The 26,765-nt window shown below is 43.2% G+C and overlaps 1 protein-coding gene across 1 annotated transcript in view; it reads left to right on the top strand.

The window, feature by feature from the left end:
- sema4c (sema domain, immunoglobulin domain (Ig), transmembrane domain (TM) and short cytoplasmic domain, (semaphorin) 4C) overlaps nucleotides 1-26,765 on the top strand; it is a 226,655-nt gene that overhangs the window by 186,686 nt on the left and 13,204 nt on the right. Inside the window, exons 10-14 of the mRNA XM_088337030.1 lie at nucleotides 2,317-2,492; nucleotides 7,676-7,820; nucleotides 9,648-9,861; nucleotides 18,989-19,104; nucleotides 26,466-26,623. Of these exons, the coding sequence (XP_088193156.1) occupies nucleotides 2,317-2,492; nucleotides 7,676-7,820; nucleotides 9,648-9,861; nucleotides 18,989-19,104; nucleotides 26,466-26,623 (809 nt within the window). The remainder of the gene's footprint in view (nucleotides 1-2,316; nucleotides 2,493-7,675; nucleotides 7,821-9,647; nucleotides 9,862-18,988; nucleotides 19,105-26,465; nucleotides 26,624-26,765) is intronic.

Below are 26,765 nucleotides of genomic sequence, written 5' to 3'. Positions count from 1 at the left end.
GGATGGGCTCCAGCACCCCCGCGACCCTACTGAGGATAAGCGGTGCAGAAAATGGATGGATGGATGGTGCTGGTGTTTTCCTTATAGCCCCAAGTAGAGATAAGATCTTAAGCCATAGCCCGAGCCAAAATTCAGACCTCAGATATCAGTCGTTACGGATCCTCCACAAAGAAACAAAGAACAATGACGGGTGGATAATTTAAAAAGAAAGTCAGCGAGTCCTCATGGATGGAGGTTTATATAAGTATGTTTAAGGCTTGTATAAGTAACCTGTATTGTTTTGCACTCAAAAATAAACATTTCATAAAGAATATGCTCTATAAAGTGAAGTTTCACTTACTTTTGGAAGATGGGCTTCAAGAGTTAGGCGACTTCCTCATCCGTGGTGGAAAGTTAGCGAAAAAAGCGATCCAACCCTTTTTTCAACCGCATCAATCTTTCTTATTCCGCTCGCCTCTTCTTTACACCAATCCTATTGATTGCATGCAGAAGATATTAAACAGTAAAAATGTCAAAGTTCCTTAGGGCACTGGAGATACAATATAGAATGTTTTCACATGAACTAGGAAGTAAAAGCCGTGTTTCTTCTTCGGGTGGATGATGAAAATGTCATGTCCTGCACGGTTGTCATGGCGCCCAGCTGGCCCCGCCCCTTGACACCGGCTGACCTGCATTTTCCTGATTACTCCTATGGGTACTTAAACGCGCCTTTTGGAACTGCCCTTTGCCAGATGGTTGTTTACACTTGTTTGAACCTGTTTATGCTTGTTGTGCTTGATCTGGCAAAGGGCAGTTCCAAAAGGCGCGTTTAAGTACCCATAGGAGTAATCGGGAAAATGCAGGTCAGCCGGTGTCAAGGGGCGGGGCCAGCTGGGCGCCATGACAACCGTGCAGGACACGACAGGGTAATCTCTCACAGTGCCACACGCCGGTAGCGGCGGAAAGAAACACTACAGTAATGTCCCGTACTCTGAAAAAATCTATTTTTCGACATCCCCAAAAAATGTACGTTTTTTGTGAGTTGAATTGTCGAAAAATATATGTATATATATATATATATATATATATATACACCCCCTTCCCGAGGAAAACAAAGCCTGCAACAAGGACAGTACAAAACATCTTTGTTTTCCTTATCCTAACTGTAAAACGTGGACCTGGAGTGTCACGCCCAATTTCGTTGTCACACTATATTAAACCCATGTTGTAACAATGAGAATAAAGGTATATTCTATTCTATTCAATTATATATATATTTATGTATATATATATATATGTATATTTATGTATATTTAGGTATATATATACATATTTATATATACATATTTATTTATAATGGGTCTTTTGAATTACTGCTGCTTAATGTTTTTACACTTATTTTGAAATGAAATGAAATGAAATGATGTGCATTTCTATAGCGCTTTTCAAGTCAATGACTTCCCAAAGCGTTTTACAATGTGCTCCACATTTCCCAATAGCGGCTGTGCAGCCATGTAACCTGCTTATTGGGGGTATTAGGGGTTCAGTGTCTTACCCAAGGACACTTCCACATGTAACACGGACAAGCCGGGATTCGAACTGGGATCCCTTGATCCCGAGACGAGCGCTCTACCTCCTGAGCTACTGCCGCCCCAACTTTTCTGCGGCCTTGCAGCCATCTAAGGCGCTAACCTGCTTATTGGGGGTATTAGGGGTTCAGTGTCTTACCCAAGGACACTTCGACATGTAACACGGACGAGCCGGGATTCGATCTGGGATCCCTCGATCCCGAGACAAGCGCTCTACCTCCTGAGCTACTGCCGCCCCAAATTTCTGCGGATTTGCAGCCATCTAAGGCACTAACCTGCTTATTAGAGGTATTAGGGGTTCAGTGTCTTACCCAAGGACACTTCGACATGTAACACGGACGAGCCGGGATTCGATCTGGGATCCCTCGATCCCGAGACAAGCGCTTTACCCCCTGAGCTACTGCCGCCCCTATTTTCATTCCACTATTGTTGCAACTGCATTATTATTATTCTTATAACTTGGGCCAGTTTTTCAAAGCACTATGTCGCCTAGCCAATCCCGATCGTCTTTTTTCTTTTGTGTCTTGTTTAAATGTTTTACCCTGGAGTGCCATGTTACAGGACAGGAAGGGACAGACAGGATTGCCAACAAATCAGGAGATCGATAACTAACAGGAGGAACTAGAAATCTTATCTGGTTGCATAGAGTGTTTTCCAACGTTGATATAAATGGCAATAAAGACAATTCTTTTTATATTTTCAACGGAAAGCGATATGTGGAAAAAAAATGAACATGTCTCTTCTACAGGGGGACCTGGGCGGCACCCGAACCCTGCAAAAAAAATGGACCACCTTCCAAAAAGCTCGTCTGGACTGCTCCCTCCCCGAGCGTCACGTCTCCTTCAACCACCTCCGAGCCGTCTTCACCCTGCCGGGACAAGACTGGAGAGGGACGGCGTTCTTCGGCATCTTCCACGCCCAATGGTGAGCGGGGTTGGGTAGGGTTACTTGAACTGGATTACTTTTAATGACTTTTGGATGACACCAATAGCAAATCTGCTCATACAAGACAAAAGAAACTCAATATGAATCAAATGATGACTCACAACACGTGGTAAGCTTTCTCTCCTGGCTTTGATCTCTTTGATCTCCGGCAAAACGATCATCAAATGCAGGGTTGGGTAGGGTTACTTGAACTGGATTACTTTCAATGACTTTTGGATTACTCCAATACCAAATATGCTAATACAAGACAAAAGAAAGTAAATAGGAATAAAATGATGACTCACAACACGTGGTAAGCTTTCTCTCCTGGCTTTGATCTCTTTGATCTCCGGCAAAACGATCATCAAATGCAGGGTTGGGTAGGGTTACTTGAACTGGATTACTTTCAATGACTTTTGGATTACTCCAATACCAAATATGCTAATACAAGACAAAAGAAAGTAAATAGGAATAAAATGATGACTCACAACACGCGGTAAGCTTTCTCTCCTGCCTTTGATCTCTTTGATCTCCGGCAAAACGAAAATCAAATGCGGGGTTGGGTAGGGTTACTTGAACTGGATTACTTTCAATGACTTTTGGATGACTCCAATAGCAAATATGCTAATACAAGACAAATGAAACTAAATAGGAATAAAATGATGACTCACAACACGCGGTAAGCTTTCTCTCCCGGCTTTGATCTCTTTGATCTCCAGCAAAACGAACATCAAATGCGACAGAAACAAAAAGAAAATAAATCCAAACATCATTTTTGCTGTTCCGTGTATTCCGTTACTCCCCAAGCCTGCACAAAATTGAGTAATTTTATTCCTATTTAGTTTCTTTTGTCTTTTATCAGCATATTTGCTATCGGAGTCATCCAAAAGTCATTGAAAGTAATCCAGTTCAAGTAACCCTACCGACGCCCAATGGTGAGTCAAAAGGCAAAAGGACAGCAGCTGGAAATTACCCGGACAAAAAATCTTATTTGTTTTGGGATGCCGTTTTCTCGGCCACAATCGTCTCGGGACCTCGTAAGAAAATGTGGCGCGGTTGTTGTTTTTCTGGACCTGGTACGCCCACTTAAAGACTCGCTCGCTCGGGGCTCATCGTCTTCTGGAGTCAAAATCAAACCTTGGGAAGGCTTTGCTTTTATTTTGATGAGCGCGGCAACAGTTGATAGATAGATAGATAGGTAGGTAGGTAGATGGATAGACGTCTAGATAGATGTCTAGATAGATGTCTAGATAGATGGATAGATAGATGATTGATAGATAGATAGATATCTAGATAGATGGATAAATAGATGGATAGATAGATAAGTAGGTAGGTAGATGGATAGACGTCTAGATAGATGTCTAGATAGATGATTGATAGATAGATAGATATCTAGATAGATGGATAAATAGATGGATAGATGGATAGAGAGATATATATCTAGATAGATAGATGGATGTCTAGATAGATAGATGTCTAGATAGATAGATAGATAGATGTCTAGATAGATGGATAGATAGATGATTGATAGATAGATAGATATCTAGATAGATGGATAAATAGATGGATAGATAGATAAGTAGGTAGGTAGATGGATAGACGTCTAGATAGATGTCTAGATAGATGATTGATAGATAGATAGATATCTAGATAGATGGATAAATAGATGGATAGATGGATAGAGAGATATATATCTAGATAGATAGATGGATGTCTAGATAGATAGATGTCTAGATAGATAGATAGATGTCTAGATAGATGTCTAGATAGATAGATAGATAGGTGGATAGATAGGTGGATAGATAGATGGGTGGATGGGTAGGTAGGTAGGTAGGTAGGTAGGTAGGTAGGTAGGTAGGTAGGTAGGTAGGTAGGTAGGTAAGTAGGTAGATGGATAGATGTCTAGATAAATGGATATCTAGATAGATGTCTAGAACGATGATTGATAGATAGATAGATAGATATCTAGATAGATGATAGACAGATAGATATCTAGATATATGGATAAATAGATGGATAGATATATATATATCAAGATAGATAGATGGATGTCTATATAGATAGATATCTAGATAGATAGATGTCTAGATAGATAGATGTCTAGATAGATGTCTAGATAGATAGATAGATAGATAAATAGATAGATAGGTAGGTAGGTAGGTAGGTAGGTAGGTAGGTAGGTAGGTAGGTAGGTAGGTAGGTAGGTAGGTAGGTAGGTAGGTAGGTAGGTAGGTAGGTAGGTAGGTAGGTAGGTAGGTAGATGGATGGATAGATGTCTAGATAAATGGATATCTAGATAGATGTCTAGAACGATGATTGATAGATAGATAGATATCTAGATAGATGATAGACAGATAGATATCTAGATATATGGATAAATAGATGGATAGATAGATATATATCTAGATAGATAGATGGATGTCTAGATAGATAGATATCTAGATAGATAGATGTCTAGATAGATAGATGTCTAGATAGATGTCTAGATAGATGTCTAGATAGATAGATAGATAGATAGATAGATAGATAGATAGATAGATAGATAGATAGATAGATAGATAGATGGGTAGATGGGTAGATGGGTAGATGGGTAGATAGATAGATGGGTAGATGGGTAGATGGGTAGATAGATAGATAAATAGATAGATGGATGTCTGGGTAGGTAGGTAGGTAGGTAGGTAGGTATGTGGATAGATGTCTAGATAGATGATTGATAGATAAATAGAAATCTAGATAGATGATAGACAGATAGATATCTAGATATATGGATAAATAGATGGAAAGATAGATACATATCTAGATAGATAGATGGATGTCTAGATAGATATATGTCTACATAGATAGATGTCTAGATAGATAGATGTTTAGATATCTAGATGTCTAGATAGATAGATAGATAGATAGATAGATAGATAGATGGATAGATGTCTAGATAGATGATACATAGATAGATAGATGTCTAGATAGATAGATGTCGAGATAGATATGTCTTGATAGATAGATAGATCTCCGAGCCGTATGCAGTGATAAAAAGAGCCGTATCTGGCCCGCGAGCCATAGGCCCCAAACCCCTGATCTATCGTATCAATTTCTTTTGATCCTCCTTGTGACACATCCAATGGCTATGCAGAAACACCAACGTCACTATTTGAAGAAGCGCCCACGTCATTTTTGGGCAGACGGCTCGTCCCACAACAAAGGAAACGGGAGCAAGGACGGGGACGGGGGGACGTCTCGGTTTTCTTCTGGAAAACCGAGACGCCGTCTGTCCCCGAGCGGTGTCCTTTGACCGGGGACTTTTTGTGTTCCCGGTCCAGATATCACGTTGCCGAGGGATTGGGCTTTGAACTCCGAGCTTTGTTTCTTCGCTCCTTGAAAGGAATCTCGATTCTTTTTGTTCTCCGCGTGATTCCTTCAAAACCTCTCAGCTTCTGAAAAGAGATAACGCGGAGATCTTTGGGTATTATTCGAACGTTAGCTTTGAAGGTTTAAGATATTATCAGATCCATCGGATTTTTGACACGAGGAGAAGATCGGATTCATCGTCATGAATGAAAGAGCCGTCATTTTATGATTAAGAAGTCGTAAAGACCTAGAGCAGGGGTATGTTGACTTTTGAGAAAGCCGGGGTCGGATTTGGTGTGAGTGCCTTACATTCTTTCAACAGCTTTTATTAAATTAGCGACGCCGCCTCGTAGCTCGCCTTTGTAGCATTTTCATTTGACTCCCAGGGTTTCGCGAAAACAGCTTCTAGTTCCTTCACCTTTTCACAGATTGTTTCCAGTTAGCGTTTTGTAGTCTGCATGTTTCGTCTGGCCTCTTGATGTTATATTCTTTGGAAAAAGTCACAGTCTCTTGGCAAATTAGGCAGACGTAGGTGTTGAGGATTTTGGTGAAAAAATATCCCAATTTTGACGTGTTGTCAAAGCAGTCCGCGTTCCTTTTTTTATTTACAGTTGCGTTGGGGTGGGCTAAAATTATCACGTGAATCCATGGCCAAAAAAATACTCCAATTTCTACTTGTCCTGGAAGCAGCGGCCCTCACAGTCAACTTTCCTTTTTTTATTTACAGTCACAATGTTGGAAATGGCGTGGGCTAAAACTATCACGTGACTGCATAGGGAAAAAAAATACTCCAGTTTCTACTTGTCCTGGAAGCGGCGACCCTCACAGTCAGCTTTCCTTTTTTATTTACAGTCGCAATGTTGGAAATGACATGGGCTAAAATTATCACGTCAATGCATAGATAAAAAAAATACTCACATTTTTACCTGTCCTGGAAGCAGCAGCCGTCACATTCAGCTTTCCTTTTTCTATTTACACTCGCAATGTTGGAAATGGCATGAGCTAAAATTATCACGTGAATCCATGGGCAAAAAAATACTCCAATTTCTACTAGTCCTGGAAGCGGTGACCCTCACATTCAGCTTTCCTTTTTTATTTACAGTCGCAATGCTTGAAATAGCGTGGGAAAAAATTATCACGTCAATGCATAGATAAAAAAATACTCCAATTTCTACTTGTCCTGCAAGCGGCGGCCCTCACAGTCAGCTATCCTTTTTATATTTACACTCGCAAAGTGGAAATGCCGTGGGCTAAAATTATCACCTGAATGCATAGATTAAAAAAAATACTCCAATTTCCACTTGTCCTGGAAGCGGCGGCCCTCACAGTCAACTTTCCTTTTTTTTATTTACAGTCGCAATGTCGGAAATGGCGTGGGCTAAAATTATCACCTGAATGCATAGATAAAAAAATACTCGAATTTCTATTTGTCCTGTAAGCAGCGGCCGTCACATTGGGCCAAATCAGAATCCTTGCTTTTCAGTATCGCCCTCTGCCGTGAGGCAACAGAATTGCATGCCTCACTCTCAGCTCAGTGATACATACTAATTGTAATCATAACATTCATGCTACTGTATGTTATAACAATCAGGCCATTTTGAGGAAAAAAACTGTGAAAAATAAGAAAGAACTTGAACACTGAATAAACGATAACATTAAATATATTTTTCATTGTATTTTTCCATAATGACAGGTGAGGCACAGTCTCGCCTTGCCTCCCCTGTTATTCTGCACGGCTGGTCGCGCAGCAGCAAAACGTCACGTTTCTGGCAAAAAGGACGACGGCTAATTCGTGTCTCTCCTTTCGCTAACTTCTCGCCTGGTTTTCCTCGTTGCAGGGGTGACGTGGACGTGTCGGCGGTGTGTCAGTACCAAATCGGGGACGTGAAGAAAGTCTTTGACGGGTCCTACAAGGAATACAGAGAGACATCTCAACGATGGGGGCGCTATACCGGACCTGTACCCAATCCTCGGCCCGGCTCGGTAGGAAACACCTACGAAGTCCTGTCTTACTGTACTCAAGTAGATGTTCCCAGGATCAGTACTTCACTGAGCCATGTGATATAAAAAAAAAAATCAAGTTTTTGAGGATTATGGACCCATGCGGGGGTGGCAGGAAACTGGAGGCAGTGGTGCTTAAAACAAGGGATTGCATCTAATGACAAAACCACTAAAAACAAGGAGGCACAATGAAAAGAGCATATCCAAAGCAGAAAGTAAAAAAAAAAACTATATAAGAGAAATCAAACATTTACAACTCTTTCACAATGTCTAAAAAAACGGTCATAGTGTAATACACTATTGCAAACCAGAAATTGCAGTTGGCAAAGTAACAAAGAAACACCAGAAACAAACCTGGCTCATGATGGAGGTGAAAATGACACATGAATTAAGGTCTGTTGATCAAAATATCCATATCAAGGTTTCAGGACAGTTGGACACAGGTGTGTGATAACTGGACACTGCCCAGTTTGAAACCCCGGTTGGGGCCCCCTGGTGGTACGAGGTATGTCAGACCCTGAGATGTGAAAATCTCTCACTTTTAAGAGAAATTCACAGTTTTAAAGTCAAAAAAGGTGACCTGTGTGAAGTGTATAGATCTGAGGAGAAAATTGTCACGACCAGCACACAGGGTGGACCCAATCGCGTAACGTTTTCTTACAATTTTGTTGAAAGAAAGAGGGAGGGCAGCACCCGCGAGTCGTTCTTGCACTCAGATTGTGATCCCAATACGGAAGTGGATCTTCCTTAGCGAGCGATGGCGGTGTCGGGGACACAAAAACAGGTCGGTAGACGGGACTGTTTTGGCCCCGTCTGTTTCCCGGCTTCGACCCATTTTCTGATCTCGACCACGTTTTTTGCTTTCCTGTCCCGGCTACTGACCTTTTTTTCCCGCTCCCGACACCCGACACCGCCATGGCTCGCCACGGAAGTCCCACTTCCGCGTTCAGAGCGACCAGCGACCACCGGGTCGTGTGTTCAATCCTTTCCCTTCTTTCCAATAAAACTGAGAGAAAGCTACGCAAGTGGGTCCTGTCTCTGTTCTGGTCTTGACAGTTTGGACCGTTGCGATTTTTAATTAATTGTCAACAACCTTACCAAAACACACTCATGTAAGTTTTTTTAAATACATTCTCTGCAAAATATTCTGACAAGAATAAGTGTTTTCAAATTGCTATGACTGATGGGAATTGGAGTTATTTTTAAAGAACCGGTTCTATAAACTCTTCAAATTATTTTGTACCTATCATAATGTAACATTATGCGTGAAATGAATGAATTTAAAATAGTATTTAACTAAATGGGCGCAACTAGGCTGTACTTGCCCAAGACACACCTCAGGAAATAGTGCCGTACCACCGCACTGGTTAACCAACCATTTTACTACTATATTATACTATATGCTATATTTTGTTCACTCTACAGTGAACGTGAGGCGAGTGTGGGGATGTAGACACTAGTCTCTGTCAAGGAGGGAGATTCGGAGCATGAGAAGAAAGAAGGGCTTGATTGTGATTCTCCCCACTTGTGCTGGCCCATCCATCAGTGAGGAGGGGGAGGAACAGGGACTTTTGGGGGGTACCTTGACACAAAACCTAGTTCACGACTCTCGCAGAGGCCTAAAGTACGACTGTGTCGATTTTCACCAAAATCCGTTCAGCCGTTTCCGAGCCTATAAGCCACATACGAACACCCGCATGCAAATCGGGATTTATAAAGAGGTTTAAATGAGATAAATGAGTCGTTTCTGTTTTTTTCTTGTAATCCTTGCCTGATATATGTTTTGTTCCCTATGTTTCTGTGCCGCAGTGCATAACAAACTCAGACCGAGAAAGCGGCTACAACAGTTCTCTGCAGCTACCTGATGCGACGCTCAACTTTGCCAAAAAACATCCACTGATGGAGGAAAAAGCCCTCGCTCGGCCTTTGCTCCTCACCAAAGGTGTCAATTTCACCAGGCTGGTCGTGGATCGGGTGACCGGGCTGGACCAAAGAGCCTACAACGTTCTTTTCCTGGGCACAGGTACATTTTGTCCGTTACCGCGGTTTCAAAAGCAGTTTCAAAAGATTTCCGGGGCTGTCACCGGTAATGAGATGTTTTCTTTTCAGGGGGCGGAGGTAACTTCTAAGCAAAGTTTAGTTGCTGAGTTGAGGAAACGAGCTACCTCTTTGAAGATAATTGCATCCAATTATCTTTATTTCCTCCTTTCTGGTGATCTGTGGGGATAGGGTGGTGGTGTTTGAAGGACGCTGGGGGTGGGGTGGCATTGTAGGAAGGCGGACTAGACGAAAGCGATAGTTACAGTTAGAAAGATTTGTTTTGATTCAAAATCAAAATGTGCTTAAAGAAATCATTTTGAAAAAATGGTGCTGGAGTTTGCATGTTCTCCCCGTGCTTGACTGGGTTTCCTCCGGGCACTCTGGTTTCCTCCCACATTCCAAAATCATTCATGTAAGGTTAAAATAGCCGGTCCAAATTGTCCCTAGGTATGAATGAGCCTTCTGATTGGCTGGCAACCAGTTCAGGGTGTCCACTGCCCACAGCCCGAAGATAGCTGGGATGGGCTCCAGCACCCCTGCGACCCTACTGAGGATAAGCGGTGCAGATAATGGATGGATGGATGGTGCTGGTGTTTTCCTTATAGCCCCAAGTAGGGATAAGATCTTAAGACTTAAGCCATAGCCCGAGCCAAAATTCAGACCTCAAATATCAGTCGTTACGGATCCTCCACAAAGAAAAAGAAACAAAGAACAATGACGGGTGAATAATTTAAAAAGAAAGTCAGCGAGAGGAAAGCCCTCCTCCATTTTTTGGGGGATTGGGCTGGGACAGACTTTCATACCTACGGTCTCGGGTCAGGTCAGGCTAGATTTTTTTTTAGGCTTCGTGTCACTTCTAATTCCGATGGCAGTGTGGGGAACGGAAAAACAGGTCAGTAGCCGGGACAGGAGAGCAAAAACGTGGTCGGAAACAAGTCGAAAGCCAGGAGAGGAGAGTAGACGTGGACAGGATCAAAAACCAGGGAACAGACGGGAGCAAAAAACAGGTGGGAGTCAGGGTCGGAAAAGGCTTGCCTAGTGTTAACAGAGGTTCGCAGGCGGACTGACAACAGGTGATGGAATAGAGTGGGTTTGAATAGGGACAGGGAGCCAATCAGAGTACGAGGCAGTTGGCACCACATGAGATTATCACACTCGTTTTATTCACAGTACTAGATAAAAACGTTAGACAATGGAGAAAACCGAAAGTTGTCCTGAAATATACGAATAAACACAAAAAAAAAGCACAATGGGAGAAACAATTCTTTTGTATATTTGATGAAAAATCGGACTTATAAATTAATTGAAAATTTTATATTGGTATTGTGTTCATCATGGCCGTATGTGTTATACAGCATGTCAAACAAAAGGTTATAGCGATTGTCATAAAAATTAGGGGTGGGCCTCATGCACAGAAAATACGGTATTTCCTCCTCACCCTTCCTACCTTTTTAACCCATACCCCAATTTTTAGCCTGTCAAATATAAATTTCACCAATCACTTTCTGTCATAACTACTGATGTGAGGCACCTGCCTTGGTTGCTGATTGGCTCCCTGTCACTATTTAAACCCCCGTCTTTCTATCACCTGTTGTCAGTCGGTCTGCGAACCTCAGTTTACGCTAGGCAAGCTTTTCGACCCTGACTCACGCCTGTTCCCGGCTTCGACCCATTTTCTGATCACGACCATGTTTTTGCTCTCCTGTCCCGGCTACTGACCTGTTTTTTCCTGCTCCTGACACCGCCATCGCTCGCCACGGAAGTACCGTCTAGCTCAGGGGTGTCCAACTCATTTGAACTCGGGGGCCACACGATAGAACAAACATTCTGTCGGGGGCCGGACTAATAGATTAAAGAGAAAGAAAAAGAGAGATAAAGAAATAAGAGAAAGAGGGAGGGAAAGGAGAGAGGGCGGGACAAATAAAGAATAAGAGAGGGAGAGAGCATGAGAAACAAGAGAGATAAAAAGTTGTGAGAGAGGGGGAAAAGAAAGGGAGAGGAAGAAAGAAATCCAAAGAGAAATAGAAAGACAGAAGGAGAGAAAAGAGAAAAGAAAGTGCAAAAGGTAGGTAGAGAGAAAGGTAAAAGAGAGAAAAGGAAAAAAGGAAGTTAGAACAAAAGAGGTTAAAAGACACAGAGAGAAAGAGACAAACAGCAACAAAGGAAGAGAAAAAGACAGACACAGAGAGTGAAAGAGACAGAGACAGAGTGGGAGAAAAGGGGTGGGAAAGAAAGAGAGAGCGAGAGAGAGAGAGAGAGAGAGAGAAAGAGATAAATAAATAAATAAATCCAAGTACAGTGTCTTTGTTGGAGGCACCTGGCTTTGGCAACATCAAGTTGACATATTTCAACCTGCAGCTTGTTTTTCTCTTGCGCTTCTCTGAGTGTTGTCTCGCGGGCCAGATTCAATCCCTTAGCGGGTCTGATCTGGCCCGCGGGCCGCCTGCTTGACACCTGTAGCTCAATGTTTTTCCACCTTTTTTTTGAGCCAGGGAACGTTTTTTATATTGGAAACATTTTGCGGCACACCGCTAACCAAAAATGTTATAAAATGACACTCAACAGTATGTTTAATTACGACATCATTTCTAATACCCTCACTTTTTACAGCACAGACACTTGCCAATGACAACATATTTACAGAAAATGATTCATAAATCTTTTATTACATTTTAAAAAGTGACGATGGATCATTTTTCATGGCACACTAGTGTGTCACGGCACAGGAGTTGAAAATCGCTGGTCTTGCTAGCCCATTCTGAATATGATTCATAGAGGAACAGTATTGCCGATCAGATGAGCATTTTGCGCCTTTTGCAATGTATTTGGACGGCAGGGTTGGGTAGGGTTACTTTAATTGGATTACTTTCAATGACTTTTGGATGACTCCAATACCAAATATGCTAATAAAAGACAAAAGAAACTAAATAGGAATAAAATGATGACTCACAACACGTGGTAAGCTTTCTCTCCTGGCTTTGATCTCTTTGATCTCCGGTAAAACTCCAGTTAAAGTAACCCTACTCAACCCTGAGGGGGTAGGGTTACTTGAACTGGATTACTTTCAATGACTTTTGGATGACTCCAATACCAAATATGCTCATAAAAGACAAAAGAAACGATATAGGAATAAAAAGATGACTCACAACACGTGGTAAGCTTTCTCTCCTGGCTTTGATCTCTTTGATCTCCGGCAAAACGAACATAAAATGCGACCAGGGTTGGGTAGGGTTACTTTAACTGGATTACTCTCAATGACTTTTGGATGACTCCAATAGCAAATATGCTAATAAAAGACAAAAGAAAGTAAATATGAATCAAATGATGACTCACAACACGTGGTAAGCTTTCTCTCCTGGCTTTGATCTCTTTGAACTTTGGTAAAACTCCAGTTAAAGTAACCCTACCCAACCCTGAGGGTAGGGTTACTTGAACTGGATTACTTTCAATGACTTTTGGATGACTCCAGTACCAAATATGCTTATAAAAGCCAAAAGAAACTAAATATGAATAAAATGATGACTCACAACACATGGTAAGCTTTCTCTCCTGGCTTTGATCTCTTTGATCTTTGGTAAAACTCCAGTTAAAGTAACCCTACCCAACCCTGAGGGTAGGGTTACTTGAACTGGATTACTTTCAATGACTTTTGGATTAGTCCAATACCAAATATGCTAATAAAAGAAAAAAGAAACTAAATATGAATAAAATGATGACTCACAACACATGGTAAGCTTTCTCTCCTGGCTTTGATCTCTTTGATCTTTGGTAAAACTCCAGTTAAAGTAACCCTACCCAACCCTGAGGGTAGGGTTACTTGAACTGGATTACTTTTAATGACTTTTGGATTACTCCAATACCAAATATGCTAATACAAGCCAAAAGAAACTAAATATGAATAAAATGATGACTCACAACACGTGGTAAGCTTTCTCTCCTGGCTTTGATCTCTTTGATCTCCGGGAAAACGAACATCAAATGCGGGGTTGGGTAGGGTTACTTTAACTTGATTACTTTCAATGACTTTTGGATGACTCCGATACCAAATATGCTAATAAAAGACAAAAGAATTTAAATAGGAATCAAATGATGACTCACAACACGTGGTAAGCTTTCTCTCCTGGCTTTGATCTCTTTGATCTCCGGCAAAACGAACATAAAATGCAGGGTTGGGTAGGGTTACTTTAACTGGATTACTTTCAATGACTTTTGGATGAGTCCAATACCAAATATGCTAATAAAAGCCAAAAGAAACTAAATATGAATAAAATGATGACTCACAACACGCGGTAAGCTTTCTCTCCTGGCTTTGATCTCTTTGATCTCCGGCAAAACGAAATGCGACAGAAACAAAATGAAAATCAATCCAAACAGCTTGCCGACATCATTTTATTCCGTTACTCCCCAAGCCTGCACAAAGTTTAGTCATTTGATTCCTATTTAGTTTCTTTTGTCTTTTATTAGCATATTTGCTATTGGAGTCATCCAAGAGTATTTGAAAGTAATCCAGTTAAAGTAACCCTACCCAACCCTGGTCACAGCACAGTAGTTGAAAATCACTGGTCTCGCTGGCCAATTCTGAATATTATTCATAGCGGAACAGTATTTGCCGATCAGATGAGCATTTTGCGCCTTTTGCAATGTATTTGGACAGGTACCGGCATGGTGCCAGGCGGAAAACAAGACGCCATCTGGCCGCATTTCAGCTGAGTTTCAATGAAGCGCTCGATTTGCATGCCGAGATTCATCTTCACGCGTGGGAGGAAATGTCAGCGTACGCGCTGCTTAATTAATATCGCTCGTGAACCCGCGTGCAGGTGTCCCCGTTTGGCTGGGATCGAAAATCCTCCCCGTGTGTCTCCGTCGCGAACCCGAACGAAGCCCGTCGACGGAAGATGCGGCGTTGGCACGCTAGCTCGTCCCCGTGCCGAGCGCCGATTCCCGGCGGGAGATCAGACGTGGTCAGGATCAAAAACAGGTCGAAGCCTAGGGACAGACAGGAGCAAAAACGGGACAGTTGGGAGTCAGGGTCGAGAAAAGCTTGCCTATTATACAATCCCCGATTCCCGGCGGGAGAGCAGACGTGGTCAGGATCAAAAACGGGTCTTAAGTCGGAGGACAGGCGGGAGCAAAAAACGGGACAGGTGGGAGTCAGGGTCGAAAAAAGCTCGCCTATTATACAATCCCCGATTCCCGGCGGGAGAGCAGACATGGTCAGGATAAAAAACATGTTGAAGCCAGGGGACAGACGGGAGCAAAAAACAGGACACTTGGGACTCAGGGTCGAAAAAGGCTTGCCTTGTATACGATCCCCGATTCCCGGCGGGAGAGCACACGTGGTCAGGATCAAAAACAGGTCGAAGCCGGGGGACAGACAGGAGCAAAAAACAGGACAGTGAGAGTCAGGGTTCAAAAAGTCTTGCCTAGTATACAATCCCCGATTCCCAGCAGGAGAGCAGACGTGGTCAGGATCAAAAACGTGTCGAAGCCGGGGGACAGACGTGATCAAAAAACAGGACACGTGGGAGTCAGGGTTGAAAAAGTCTTGCCTAGTATACAATCCTAGATTCCCGGCAGAAGAGCAGACGTGGTCAGGATAAAAAAATGGGGCGAAGACGGGGGACAGACGGGAGCAAAAAAACGGGACAGGTGGGAGTCAGGGTCGAAAAAGGCTTGCCTAGGATACAATCCCCGATTCCCGGCAGGAGAGCAGACGTGGTCAGGATCAAAAACTGGTCGAAGCCGGGGGCTGGACGGAAGCAAAAAACGGGACAGGTGGGAGTCAGGGTTCAAAAAGTCTTGCCTAGTATACAATCCCCGATTCCCGGCGGGAGAGCAGACGTGGTCAGGATCAAAAACGTGTCGAAGCCGGGGGACAGACGTGAACAAAAAACAGGACAGGTGGGAGTCAGGGTCGAAAAAAGCTCGCCTATTATACAATCCCCGATTCCTGGCGGGAGAGCAGACGTGGTCAGGATAAAAAACATGTTGAAGCCAGGGGACAGACGGGAGCAAAAAACAGGACACTTGGGACTCAGGGTCGAAAAAGGCTTGCCTTGTATACGATCCCCGATTCCCGGCGGGAGAGCAGACGTGGTCAGGATCAAAAACAGGTCGAAGCCGGGGGACAGACAGGAGCAAAAAACAGGACAGTGAGAGTCAGGGTTCAAAAAGTCTTGCCTAGTATACAATCCCCGATTCCCAGCAGGAGAGCAGACGTGGTCAGGATCAAAAACGTGTCGAAGCCGGGGGACAGACGTGATCAAAAAACAGGACACGTGGGAGTCAGGGTTGAAAAAGTCTTGCCTAGTATACAATCCTAGATTCCCGGCAGAAGAGCAGACGTGGTCAGGATAAAAAAATGGGGCGAAGACGGGGGACAGACGGGAGCAAAAAAACGGGACAGGTGGGAGTCAGGGTCGAAAAAGGCTTGCCTAGGATACAATCCCCGATTCCCGGCAGGAGAGCAGACGTGGTCAGGATCAAAAACTGGTCGAAGCCGGGGGCTGGACGGAAGCAAAAAACGGGACAGGTGGGAGTCAGGGTTCAAAAAGTCTTGCCTAGTATACAATCCCCGATTCCCGGCGGGAGAGCAGACGTGGTCAGGATCAAAAACGTGTCGAAGCCGGGGGACAGACGTGAACAAAAAACAGGACAGGTGGGAGTCAGGGTCGAAAAAAGCTCGCCTATTATACAATCCCCGATTCCTGGCGGGAGAGCAGACGTGGTCAGGATAAAAAAACATGTTGAAGCCAGGGGACAGACGGGAGCAAAAAACAGGACAGTTGGGACTCAGGGTCGAAAAAGGCTTGCCTTGTATACGATCCCCGATTCCCGGCGGGAGAGCAGACGTGGTCAGGATCAAAAACAGGTCGAAGCCGGGGGACAGACAGGAGCAAAAAACAGGACAGGTGGGAGTCAGGGTTCAAAAAGTCTTGCCTCGTATACAATCCCCGATTCCTGGCGGGAGAGCAGACGTGGTCAGGATCAAAAACGTGTCGAAGCCGGGGGACAGACGGGAGCAAAAAACAGGACAGGTGGGAATCAGGGTCGAAAAAAGCTCGCCTATTATACAATCCCCGATTCCCAGCGGGAGAGCAGACGTGGTCAGGATCAAAAACGGGTCGAAGCCAGGAGCAAAAAACGGGACAGGTGGGAGTCAGGGTCGAAAAAGTCTTGCCTAGTATACAATCCCCGATTCCTGGCGCTCGTCCCGCTTCGAGACACAAACTCAACAGGGCCCTCGGCGGACGTGTGCTCGTGGTGCCAGTTGGGCTGCCGGCTCGATTAGCTGTTAGCGGCACAACAACAGATGATGGGAAAGAGAAAAGAAAGAAGGACAGCCTGTTCGGGTCTTTTTTTTTCCTTACAAAACGATGCCACAGAATTTAAAAATTGGCTGAAACGTGTCCCTGTTCTGCCAGAGGGGGATGCTGATCGACAGTGTGAGTAAGTGACTCGAAATAATAATTAGTTATACTGGGTTCGTACGGATGCTCGAAACCCTCGGAAGAGTTTGAACTCTAAGGTTTGAAACGTGCTTGGATTTTAGGTGAAGTGCTTGTAAACGCTTGTGTCAAGAACCGGAACAGGAGGAGAACCCAAATGCGTGACGGTTCTCACACAAGCTTTTACTTAACGGGAAATGGGGCAGTCATGCACGTTCAAACACCAGAGCGGCAAAATATCGGACGGATGGGGTCGATACCGGACAGGATGATATCAAAACTGGATATCGAAATTAAACAGGACAAACTAGATGGGAATGAAACTGGAGATATTAAACAAAAATACACGGGAAATACACAGGAACAACTCCAGACAGGAAACACAAGCAGGAAACCGGACAGAGTCAAAACCCATGTCTTGCGGGTGCAGAGGTTTGTTGACGGACTGACAAAGGGTAAGTGAGAGCACTGAGTTTAAATAGAAGGGAAGCCCATACGTCAAAGAGCCGCAGCTGGCGCCACACGGGCGGGGACAATCGGGCGCAATGGCAACCGTGACAAACACGGTAAATATAATTAAAATATTTATAAATGTAAAAAAAATTCAACCTTTTTGTATATTCAACAACACAAAATCCCTGAAATGAAATTCCTATGGACCAATCGTCAGTCCGTCTGCGAACCTCAGTTCACGCTAGGCAAGCTTTTCGACCACGACTCACTCCTGTTTTGGCCCCGTCTGTTTGCCGGCTTCGACCCATTTTCTGATCTCGACCACGTTCTTTGCTCTCCTGTCCCGGCTACTGACCTGGTGTTTTCCGCTCCCGACCCACTTCCGCGTCTGAGCAACCTACTCCCTGCGACCAGTGATCACCGGATGGTGTGTGCAATCCTTTCCCTTCTTCCCAATAACACTTGTGAGAAACGTTACGCGAGTGGGTCCTGTCTCGGTTCTGGTTCTGACAGTTAATGACTCCAAACCCTCCTTATTAACCGAAAATAATACAGATATACAAATTGTCACGGTTGCCATGGCGCTCAATTGGCCCCGCCTGCGTGTCACGGTTGCCATGGCGACCAATTGGCCCCGCCCGGGTGGCGCCAGCTGCAACTTAATGATAGATTGGCTCCCTGTCAGTGTTCAAACTCTGTCATGTCAGTCCCCTTCTGTCGGTCCGTCTGCGAATCCCCGTTTTTACACTGCAAGCCCTTTTTCGCCTGTCCTGTGTTTTTGCTCTTGTTTTTCTCCTGCTACGATCTGTTTTGATCTCGACCACGTCTGCTCTCCTGTCCCAAACGACGACCTGTTTCGATCTCGACCACGTCTGTTCTCCCGCCCCGAATAACCATCCGTTTTTTTTTTATCTCGACCACGTCTACTCTCCTGGTTTTCGACTTTTTTCCGTTCCTGACACAGCCATCTGAGCGATCTACTCTTGGTGACCAGCGATCTCCCTTCTCCCTTCCCTTTCCCTTTCCCTTCTCCCCAATAAAACTGTGACTAACGTTACGCGAGTGGGTCCTGTTTCCTGGTCCTGACACAAATAGGGAGAACAGGTTGACTTTTTTTGCAATCACGGTCACTCTTCCTTGCAAAACAGTGTCCCTTCATTTTTTTCTACTTGCGAAAATGTTTAAAATATGTTTTTTTTTGTCTTTCAGCCGAAGGCTGGCTGCAGAGGGTCGCCGTCCTGGGTTCCGAAGCCCACGTGATCGAGGAAATCCAGTTGTTTGATATCGCCCAACCTGTTGACAGCCTGACTATTTCTCACTCCAAGGTAAGTACCGTGTTTCAGTAGTTTTTTACAGTAGTTTTTGATATAGTTTGACCAAGGGTGCGACTTATACTCTGGTGAGACTTATCTGTGAAGTTATAAACCCATTGTTATATCATTTCACATGTTATTTTCACACTAAATCACCAGAGGGCGCCTTAGGCCTGTGTTGATAATATCGACATTGCCGGTAATTCATTAAAAAAAACGGCTGAACAAAAATGGCACTGAAAACAAAATCAGCCATCCATTATCTGCACTGCTTATCCTCAGTAGGGTCGCGGGGGTGCTGGAGTACATCCCAGCTGTCTTCGGGCAGTGGGCAGGGGACACCCTGAACCGGTTGCCAGCCAATCGCAGGGCACACGGGGACAGACAACTCACTCGCTCATTCACACCTTGGGACAATTTGGCCAATGAACCTGACATGCATGTTTTTAGAATGTGGAAGGAAACCTAGGCAAGCACGGGGAGAGCATGCAAACTCCACACAGGAAGGTTCGATCTCTTGACCTCAGAACTGTGCTGTCCCAAAGCATTAATAATAACCTTAGAAAAATGCAATAGTATTTAGGAAAAAAAAACATACTCAAGTAAATGTACCAGAGTCAATGTAACTTGTAACTACCCACCTCTGGATTTAAGTGACGGGTTCAATGTAGCCTAATGTAGAGGAGTAAGAGTACAGTTTCTCCTTCAGAAATTTACTCAAGTAGAAGTAAAAATTATAGTCATTTAAAAATACTACTAAAAGTACAAAATGTCCCAAAACTTACTCAAGTAAATGTAACTCGTAACTACCCACCTCTGGATTTAGTTAACGGGTTCAATGTAGCCTATTGTCGCGGAGTAAGACTACTGTTTCTTCTTCAAAAATCTACTCAAGTAAAAGCTGAAAGTATAGTGATTTCCAAATAGTCCTAGTGGAGAAAAAATGTCCCAAAACGTACTCAAGTAAATGGAGCAGAGTCAATGTAACTCTTAACTACCCACCTCTGGATTTAAGTAACGGGTTCAATGTAGCCTATTGTAGCAGAGTAAGACTACTGTTTCTTCTTCAAAAATCTACTCAAGTAAAAGCTGAAAGTATAGTGATTTCCAAATAGTCCTAGTGGAGTAAAAAAATGTCCCAAAACTTACTCAAGTAAATGTAACTCGCAACTACCCAGCTCTGGATTTAAGTAACGGGCTCAATGTAGCCTATTGTAGCGGAGTAAGACTACTGTTTCTTCTTCAAAAATCTACTCAAGTAAAAGCTGAAAGTATAGTGATTTCCAAATAGTCCTAGTGGAGTAAAAAAATGTCCCAAAACTTACTCAAGTAAATGTAACTCGCAACTACCCAGCTCTGGATTTAAGTAACGGGCTCAATGTAGCCTATTGTAGCGGAGTAAGACTACTGTTTCTTCTTCAAAAATCTACTCAAGTAAAAGCTGAAAGTATAGTGATTTCCAAATAGTCCTAGTGGAGTAAAAAATGTCCCAAAACGTACTCAAGTAAATGGAGCAGAGTCAATGTAACTCTTAACTACCCACCTCTGGATTTAAGTAACGGGTTCAATGTAGCCTATTGTAGCGGAGTAAGACTACTGTTTCTTCTTCAAAAATCTACTCAAGTAAAAGCTGAAAGTATAGTGATTTCCAAATAGTCCTAGTGGAGAAAAAATGTCCCAAAACGTACTCAAGTAAATGGAGCAGAGTCAATGTAACTCTTAACTACCCACCTCTGGATTTAAGTAACGGGTTCAATGTAGCCTATTGTAGCGGAGTAAGACTACTGTTTCTTCTTCAAAAATCTACTCAAGTAAAAGCTAAAAGTAAAGTGATTTAAAAATACTACTCAAGGGGGGAGTACAAAATGTCCCAAAACATACTCTAGCGAATGTAACGGAGGCAATGAAACTCGTTAATACCCAGCTCTGGATTTAAGTAACGGGTTCAATGTAGCCTATTGCAGCGGAGTAAGACTACTGTTTCTTCTTCAAAAATCTACTGAAGTAAAAGCTCAAAGTATAGTGATTTAAAAGTACTCCTGGAGGGGAGTACAAAACTTCCGAGACTCAACACCTGAACTGTATCCACATTCCGGTGGCGTTGCCACATCGAGCGCATTTTTATGTTCTTTACTTGGTCATCGAGATTTTCTTTGTCAATGGCCGAATCCAAGAACTGGTCTCACAATAACAGTAATTACCATCCTGGCCGCCGCGGTGAATTGAAGCCGTGCCCCTGCCCCTGCTGTTTTCTCTCCCGTCTGCTCCTTCATCGATGTTGTTTTTTGTTATTTTTGTCTTTACGGTTCCGGGCCGCTACTGAAACTCACTCCGTCGATGGTGAATTAGCCCCGCCGGGGATTTTATAGCAGCTTTTGTGAGGAGCGCCGTCCAGATTGCACCGGGAAGAGGGTCGTGGGCTAAATGTTATTGTAATTGAGAGCGATTATCCATTATCTCCTCCAGTCCCTCTCTCTCTGCACTGAAAGTAAAGGGGCTGAATAATTTTGCACACCCACTTTTTCGTTTTTTTTAATTTTATTTTATCAAGCATATTTTCTCCTATCGAGTCGAAAATATGTGATGACATATTTGTCAGCCCCTTACTCAAAAAAATGTAACAGAGTAGATCTAAATTGGTACTAGCCACCTCTGGCCTGAGCAGAGACGGACAGACTCGTACTCATGTGGAGGGGACTTAAGTAACGGCTTCAATGTAGCCTAATGTAGTAGTTTCTCCTTCACAAATTTACTCAAGTAAAAGTAAAAATGACAGTAATTTAAAAATACTCTTCGAAGTACAAAATGTCCCAAAACTTACTCAAGTGAATAAACCGCGTTACTAACCACCTCTGGATTTAAGTAACAGGTGCAATGTAACCTATTGTAGCAGAGTAAGACTACTGTTTCGTCTTCATAAATTGACTCAAGTAAAAGCTAAAAGTATAGTGATTTAAGAATACTTCTAGTGAAGTACAGAATGTCCCAAAACTTACTTAAGTAAATGTAGAAGAGTAAATGTAACTCGTAACTACCCACCTCTGGATTTAAGTAACAGGTTCAATGTAGCCTATTGTAGCGGAGTAAGACTACTGTTTCTTCTTCAAAAATCTACTCAAGTAAAAGCTAAAAGTATCGTGATTTAAAAATACTCCTAATGGAGTACAAAATGTCCCAAAACGTACTCAAGTAAATGTGGCAGAGTAAATGTAACTCGTAACTACCCACCTCTGGATTTAAGAAATGGATTCAATGTAAACTATTGTAGCAGAGTAAGACTACTGTTTCGTCTTCAAAAATTCAAGTCAAGTCAAGTCATTTTTATTTGTATAGCCCTAAATCACGAAGAGTCTCAAAGGGCTTCACAGATTGTTACACTATATTACACAAACTATTTTCAACCGACAAGAGGAGTAGGTTATTCATATGCAATGGAGTAGAAGTGAGTTTTAAGTTTAGATTTAAACATTTCCACTGAGGTTGCAGATCGAATCTCAGGGGGAAGAGCATTCCACAGCACCGGTGCCCGGATGGAGAACGCTCTCGAACCAGCAGAAGACTTCTTTGCTCTCGGGATCATCAGAAGACCAGCACTCTCAGATCGTAGGCTTCGGACCGGGACATAGTGGCAGATCAGATCTGAAAGATAAGAGGGAGCAAGTCCATGTATGATTTTGTACAATACTAAGAGAACTTTGAAGTCACATCTTTGGCTAACTGGGAGCCAATGCAGGTTAGCCAAAATCGGTGTTATGTGATCGTACTTTTTTGTCCTGGTTAAAAGCCTCGCTGCGGCATTTTGTACTAGCTGAAGAGACTTGATTCTGGACTTCGGGAGACCGGAGAGTAGTGCATTGCAGTAATCGAGACGGGAGGTAACAAATGCATGAATTATTGTTTCCGCATCAGACTGAGACAGTATTGAACGGATTTTAGCAATGTTGCGAAGATGGAAGAAGGCAGTTCTAGTAATTTGCTTTACATGCATCTCAAAGGATAGATCAGGGTCAAATATGACACCTAAATTTTTAACTGAGTCACTCTGTGTGATGTGACATTTGTCAATGTTCACAGCAGTTTTTGAGAATAAGTCCCGGCATTTAGAAGGACCAATGACTAACATTTCAGTCTTTCCAGAGTTAAGACGCAAGAAGTTGAGTGACATCCACTCTTTTATCTCAGTGAGACAGGCCTCCAAATGTCCACAGTTTAGTGTGGAAGATTCCTCCAACGGAAGATATAGTTGAGTGTCGTCTGCATAGCAATGGAAGCTGATATTGTACTTGCGAATAATATCACCTAATGGAAGCATGTAAATGTTGAAAAGTAGGGGGCCGAGCACTGAACCCTGCGGAACACCGCAGGTAACATTAAAGGGCTCAGATGTCGTTTCACCATATTTAACACAGTGCGTCCTATCTGAGAGGTAGGATTTGAACCACGAGAGGACAGCTCCTGAGAGACCAATCCATTTTTCCAACCGTTCTAGTAGGATATTGTGGCGCACTGTGTCAAAAGCAGCACTAAGATCCAGCAGCAGCAAAAGTGATGAAGCGCCAGAATCCATTGACATTAGGAGATCATTTGTTACCTTGATCAGAGCTGTCTCAGTAGAGTGGTTAGCCCTGAATCCTGATTGCATGGATTCAAAAAGGTTATTCTCGGATATGAAAGCATTCAGCTGCTGTGCCACTACTCTTTCGAGTACTTTAGAGAGGAAAGGTAGGTTTGACACAGGTCTGTAATTACTTAATATTTCTGGATCAAGGTTGGGTCGTTTCAGTGTGGGTTTAATAACGGCGGACTTAAAAGCTGCTGGAACTACACCTGAGGAGAGTGATGTATTTATAATATTTAGAACTGAAGGCCCAAGGACGCTAAAAAGACTTTTAATAAGTGAACCTGGGAGCGGGTCGAACTGGCAAGTTGTCGGTTTGGCCGCATTCACCACTTGTTTGAGATCATCAAGTGACAGTTCACTAAAACCGGCCATTTTCCCAGGGCAGCCACCCTGTCGTGCATCTGTAAATTTCAGTCCTTTAATACGTGTGGTACTAACAATATCTTTTGCAATTTCTTCCTGTATGCATTGAATCTTCTTAGTGAAGAAGACCATTAACTCCTGAGCAGAGTGTGTCGAACTGTCTGCGATAGGCTGTTGCCTTGTAAGCGATGCTACAGTGTCAAAAAGGGCTTTGGGGTTGTTCTTTTGAGACGCAATCACCTTCGAAAGGTAGGCCGATTTTGCAGAGGCAAGGGCCGCTTTATACTTTAACAAGCTGTCACACCAGGTTTGATGGAAAACCTCAAGCTTGGTAGCGCGCCATTTTCTCTCCCATTTCCTGCATTCTTTTTTAAGGGTTCTAGTTTCATCAGTAAACCAAGGTGTGCGTCTTTTAGGACGTGATTTTAGTTTTATGGGCGCTATTGAATCCAGCACACTAGTCAGGGTGGTATTGAACTCATTCATGAGTGAGTCAATCGAGCCATTGTATTTAGGAAAGGACGCAACTGCTCCAGGAAGGAGTTCAAAGAGCTCAGAAACTGTGCCAGTGCTTATATTGCGTCCGCTAAATCCCTCATCTTTATTAACTCTACATTTAGTTAGCACCTCAAATGTCACTAAATAATGATCAGAGATAACAGTAGTACACGGTAGCACCATAATGTTTGAGGTTAAAACTCCTCGAGTCAGAATCAAGTCTAGCGTGTTCCCATTTTTATGGGTTGGCAAGTCAACCAGTTGAGTAAAACCAAATGCATCAATTAGAGAACTAAACGCAATAGTAAGTGAACTGTGTGGGGAGTTCATATGAATGTTAAAGTCTCCCATAATTATAATTTTGTCTGCATAGGTTACTAGTTCAGACAAAAGTTCAGCAAATTCGTCTAAGAAAGTTGTGTATGGCCCGGGTGCACGATAGATAGTTATTACATCAATTGACAATTGAGGGGACCGCATCACAAGAGCCTCAAACGTTTTGTAATTATTAGAGGTACGTGTATTAAATTTGAGCGATTTTTCAGAGATTAGCGCAACACCACCACCTCTTTTCAGCGTGCGTGCTATATGACTACTCTCGTAGTCTGGGGGAGAGGCATAATTTAGCGCTAAGTGCTCATCCGGGCGTAACCACGTTTCACAAAGACCCATACAGTTAAGTTTATAATCACGAATAATGTTATCAACAAGTAAAGCTTTTGGAGCAAGCGATCTAATATTTAACAGACCAAATTTCAGTTTTGCTGAATCATTTGACTTAGCTGAACTCTTTGTAGTCTTTTTCGAGATCTTCAAAAGCTCCCGGCGTTGTGGCCGTTCGTGAGCGCTGAGTTTAAAGCGTCGGTTGTCCGGCGAGGAATGAATGGTGGAATTAGTTACATCCTCGCGTCCATCCTCGCGTCCATCTTGCTGCTTGGACTTCACACGCTTCACACATCTACCTGCACGGCAACCACGTTTCTGTTTTCTTTCTTTACGGGGCCGCCGCCGTCGTTTATTAAGAGGAATAGCTGTCCACAAGGATGCCGGGTCTCTTTGAAGTTCGCTCGGTATATCATAGGCGTTATAAAAAGTGCCCGAAAAGTCGAAATTTAGACGCCCACCCGACCGAATAAGTTCGTCCCTACTGTAAGTGTTTTTGGCCACACATGTGTCCAAAAGTGAAAGCAAAAAAGACAAGAGAACGGCAATAAATAGAAGATTAGCTGGACGAGCCGCAAGCATGTATCCATGCGCCGCCATGTTGGATTCTTGCTGAAAAAAATGTACTCAAGTAAAAGCTAAAAGAATAGTGATTTAAAAATACTCCTGGAGGGGAGTACAAAATGTCCCAAAAACTTACTCAAGTAAATGTAACTCGTAACTACCCACCTCTGGATTTAAGAAACGGATTCAATGTAGCCTATTGTAGCAGAGTAAGACTACTGTTTCATCTTCAAAAATTTACTCAAGTAAAAGCTAAAAGAATAGTGATTTAAAAATACTCCTGGAGGGGAGTACAAAATGTCCCAAAACTTACTCAAGTAAATGTAACTCGTAACTACCCACCTCTGGATTTAAGAAACGGATTCAATGTAGCCTATTGTAGCAGAGTAAGACTACTGTTTCTTCCTCAAACATCTACTCAAGTAAAAGCTTGAAGTATAGAGATTTAAAAATACTACTAGCGGAGTACAAAATGTCCCAAAACGTACTCAAGTAAATGTAACTCGTAACTACCCACCTCTGGATTTAAGAAACGGGTTCAATGTAGCCTAAACTAGCGGAGTAAGAGTACAGTTTCTTCTCTAAACCCGAATGGAGTCCCTTTCTCTGTCCTTGTTTCTGTCGTTGTTCTCATCTGCTTTTCTCTTTCATTGTTTGGTTCCAGAAGTACGTCTACATCGGCTCCCGGTCGGAGGTTCTCCAGTTGCCCTTAGCCAACTGCAGCCGCTATCAGTCTCAGCCAGACTGTCTGCTGGCCCGTGACCCCTATTGCGCTTGGGACAGTGAGGGCCGGGCCTGCGTACGCATTGACCTCCATCGAGGGTAAGAATAGACCGGGTCGAAAAACCCTGAACCACATGTACTGCAGGTTTTTGGAGTATTTCTTCCCTAGACTGGGGAGATCATTTCTTCCTCATGCCATGAGGCTCTTGAACTCTACCCGGGGTAGTAAAAGCCCACATTA

Source organism: Urocampus carinirostris, chromosome 5, assembly GCF_059441175.1.
Source record: "Urocampus carinirostris isolate Australia breed hairy pipefish chromosome 5, RoL_Ucar_1.0, whole genome shotgun sequence".
Taxonomy (NCBI): domain Eukaryota; kingdom Metazoa; phylum Chordata; class Actinopteri; order Syngnathiformes; family Syngnathidae; genus Urocampus; species Urocampus carinirostris.
Note: the sequence above shows the minus strand (reverse complement) of the source record. Positions and strands in the feature narration are given on the sequence as shown.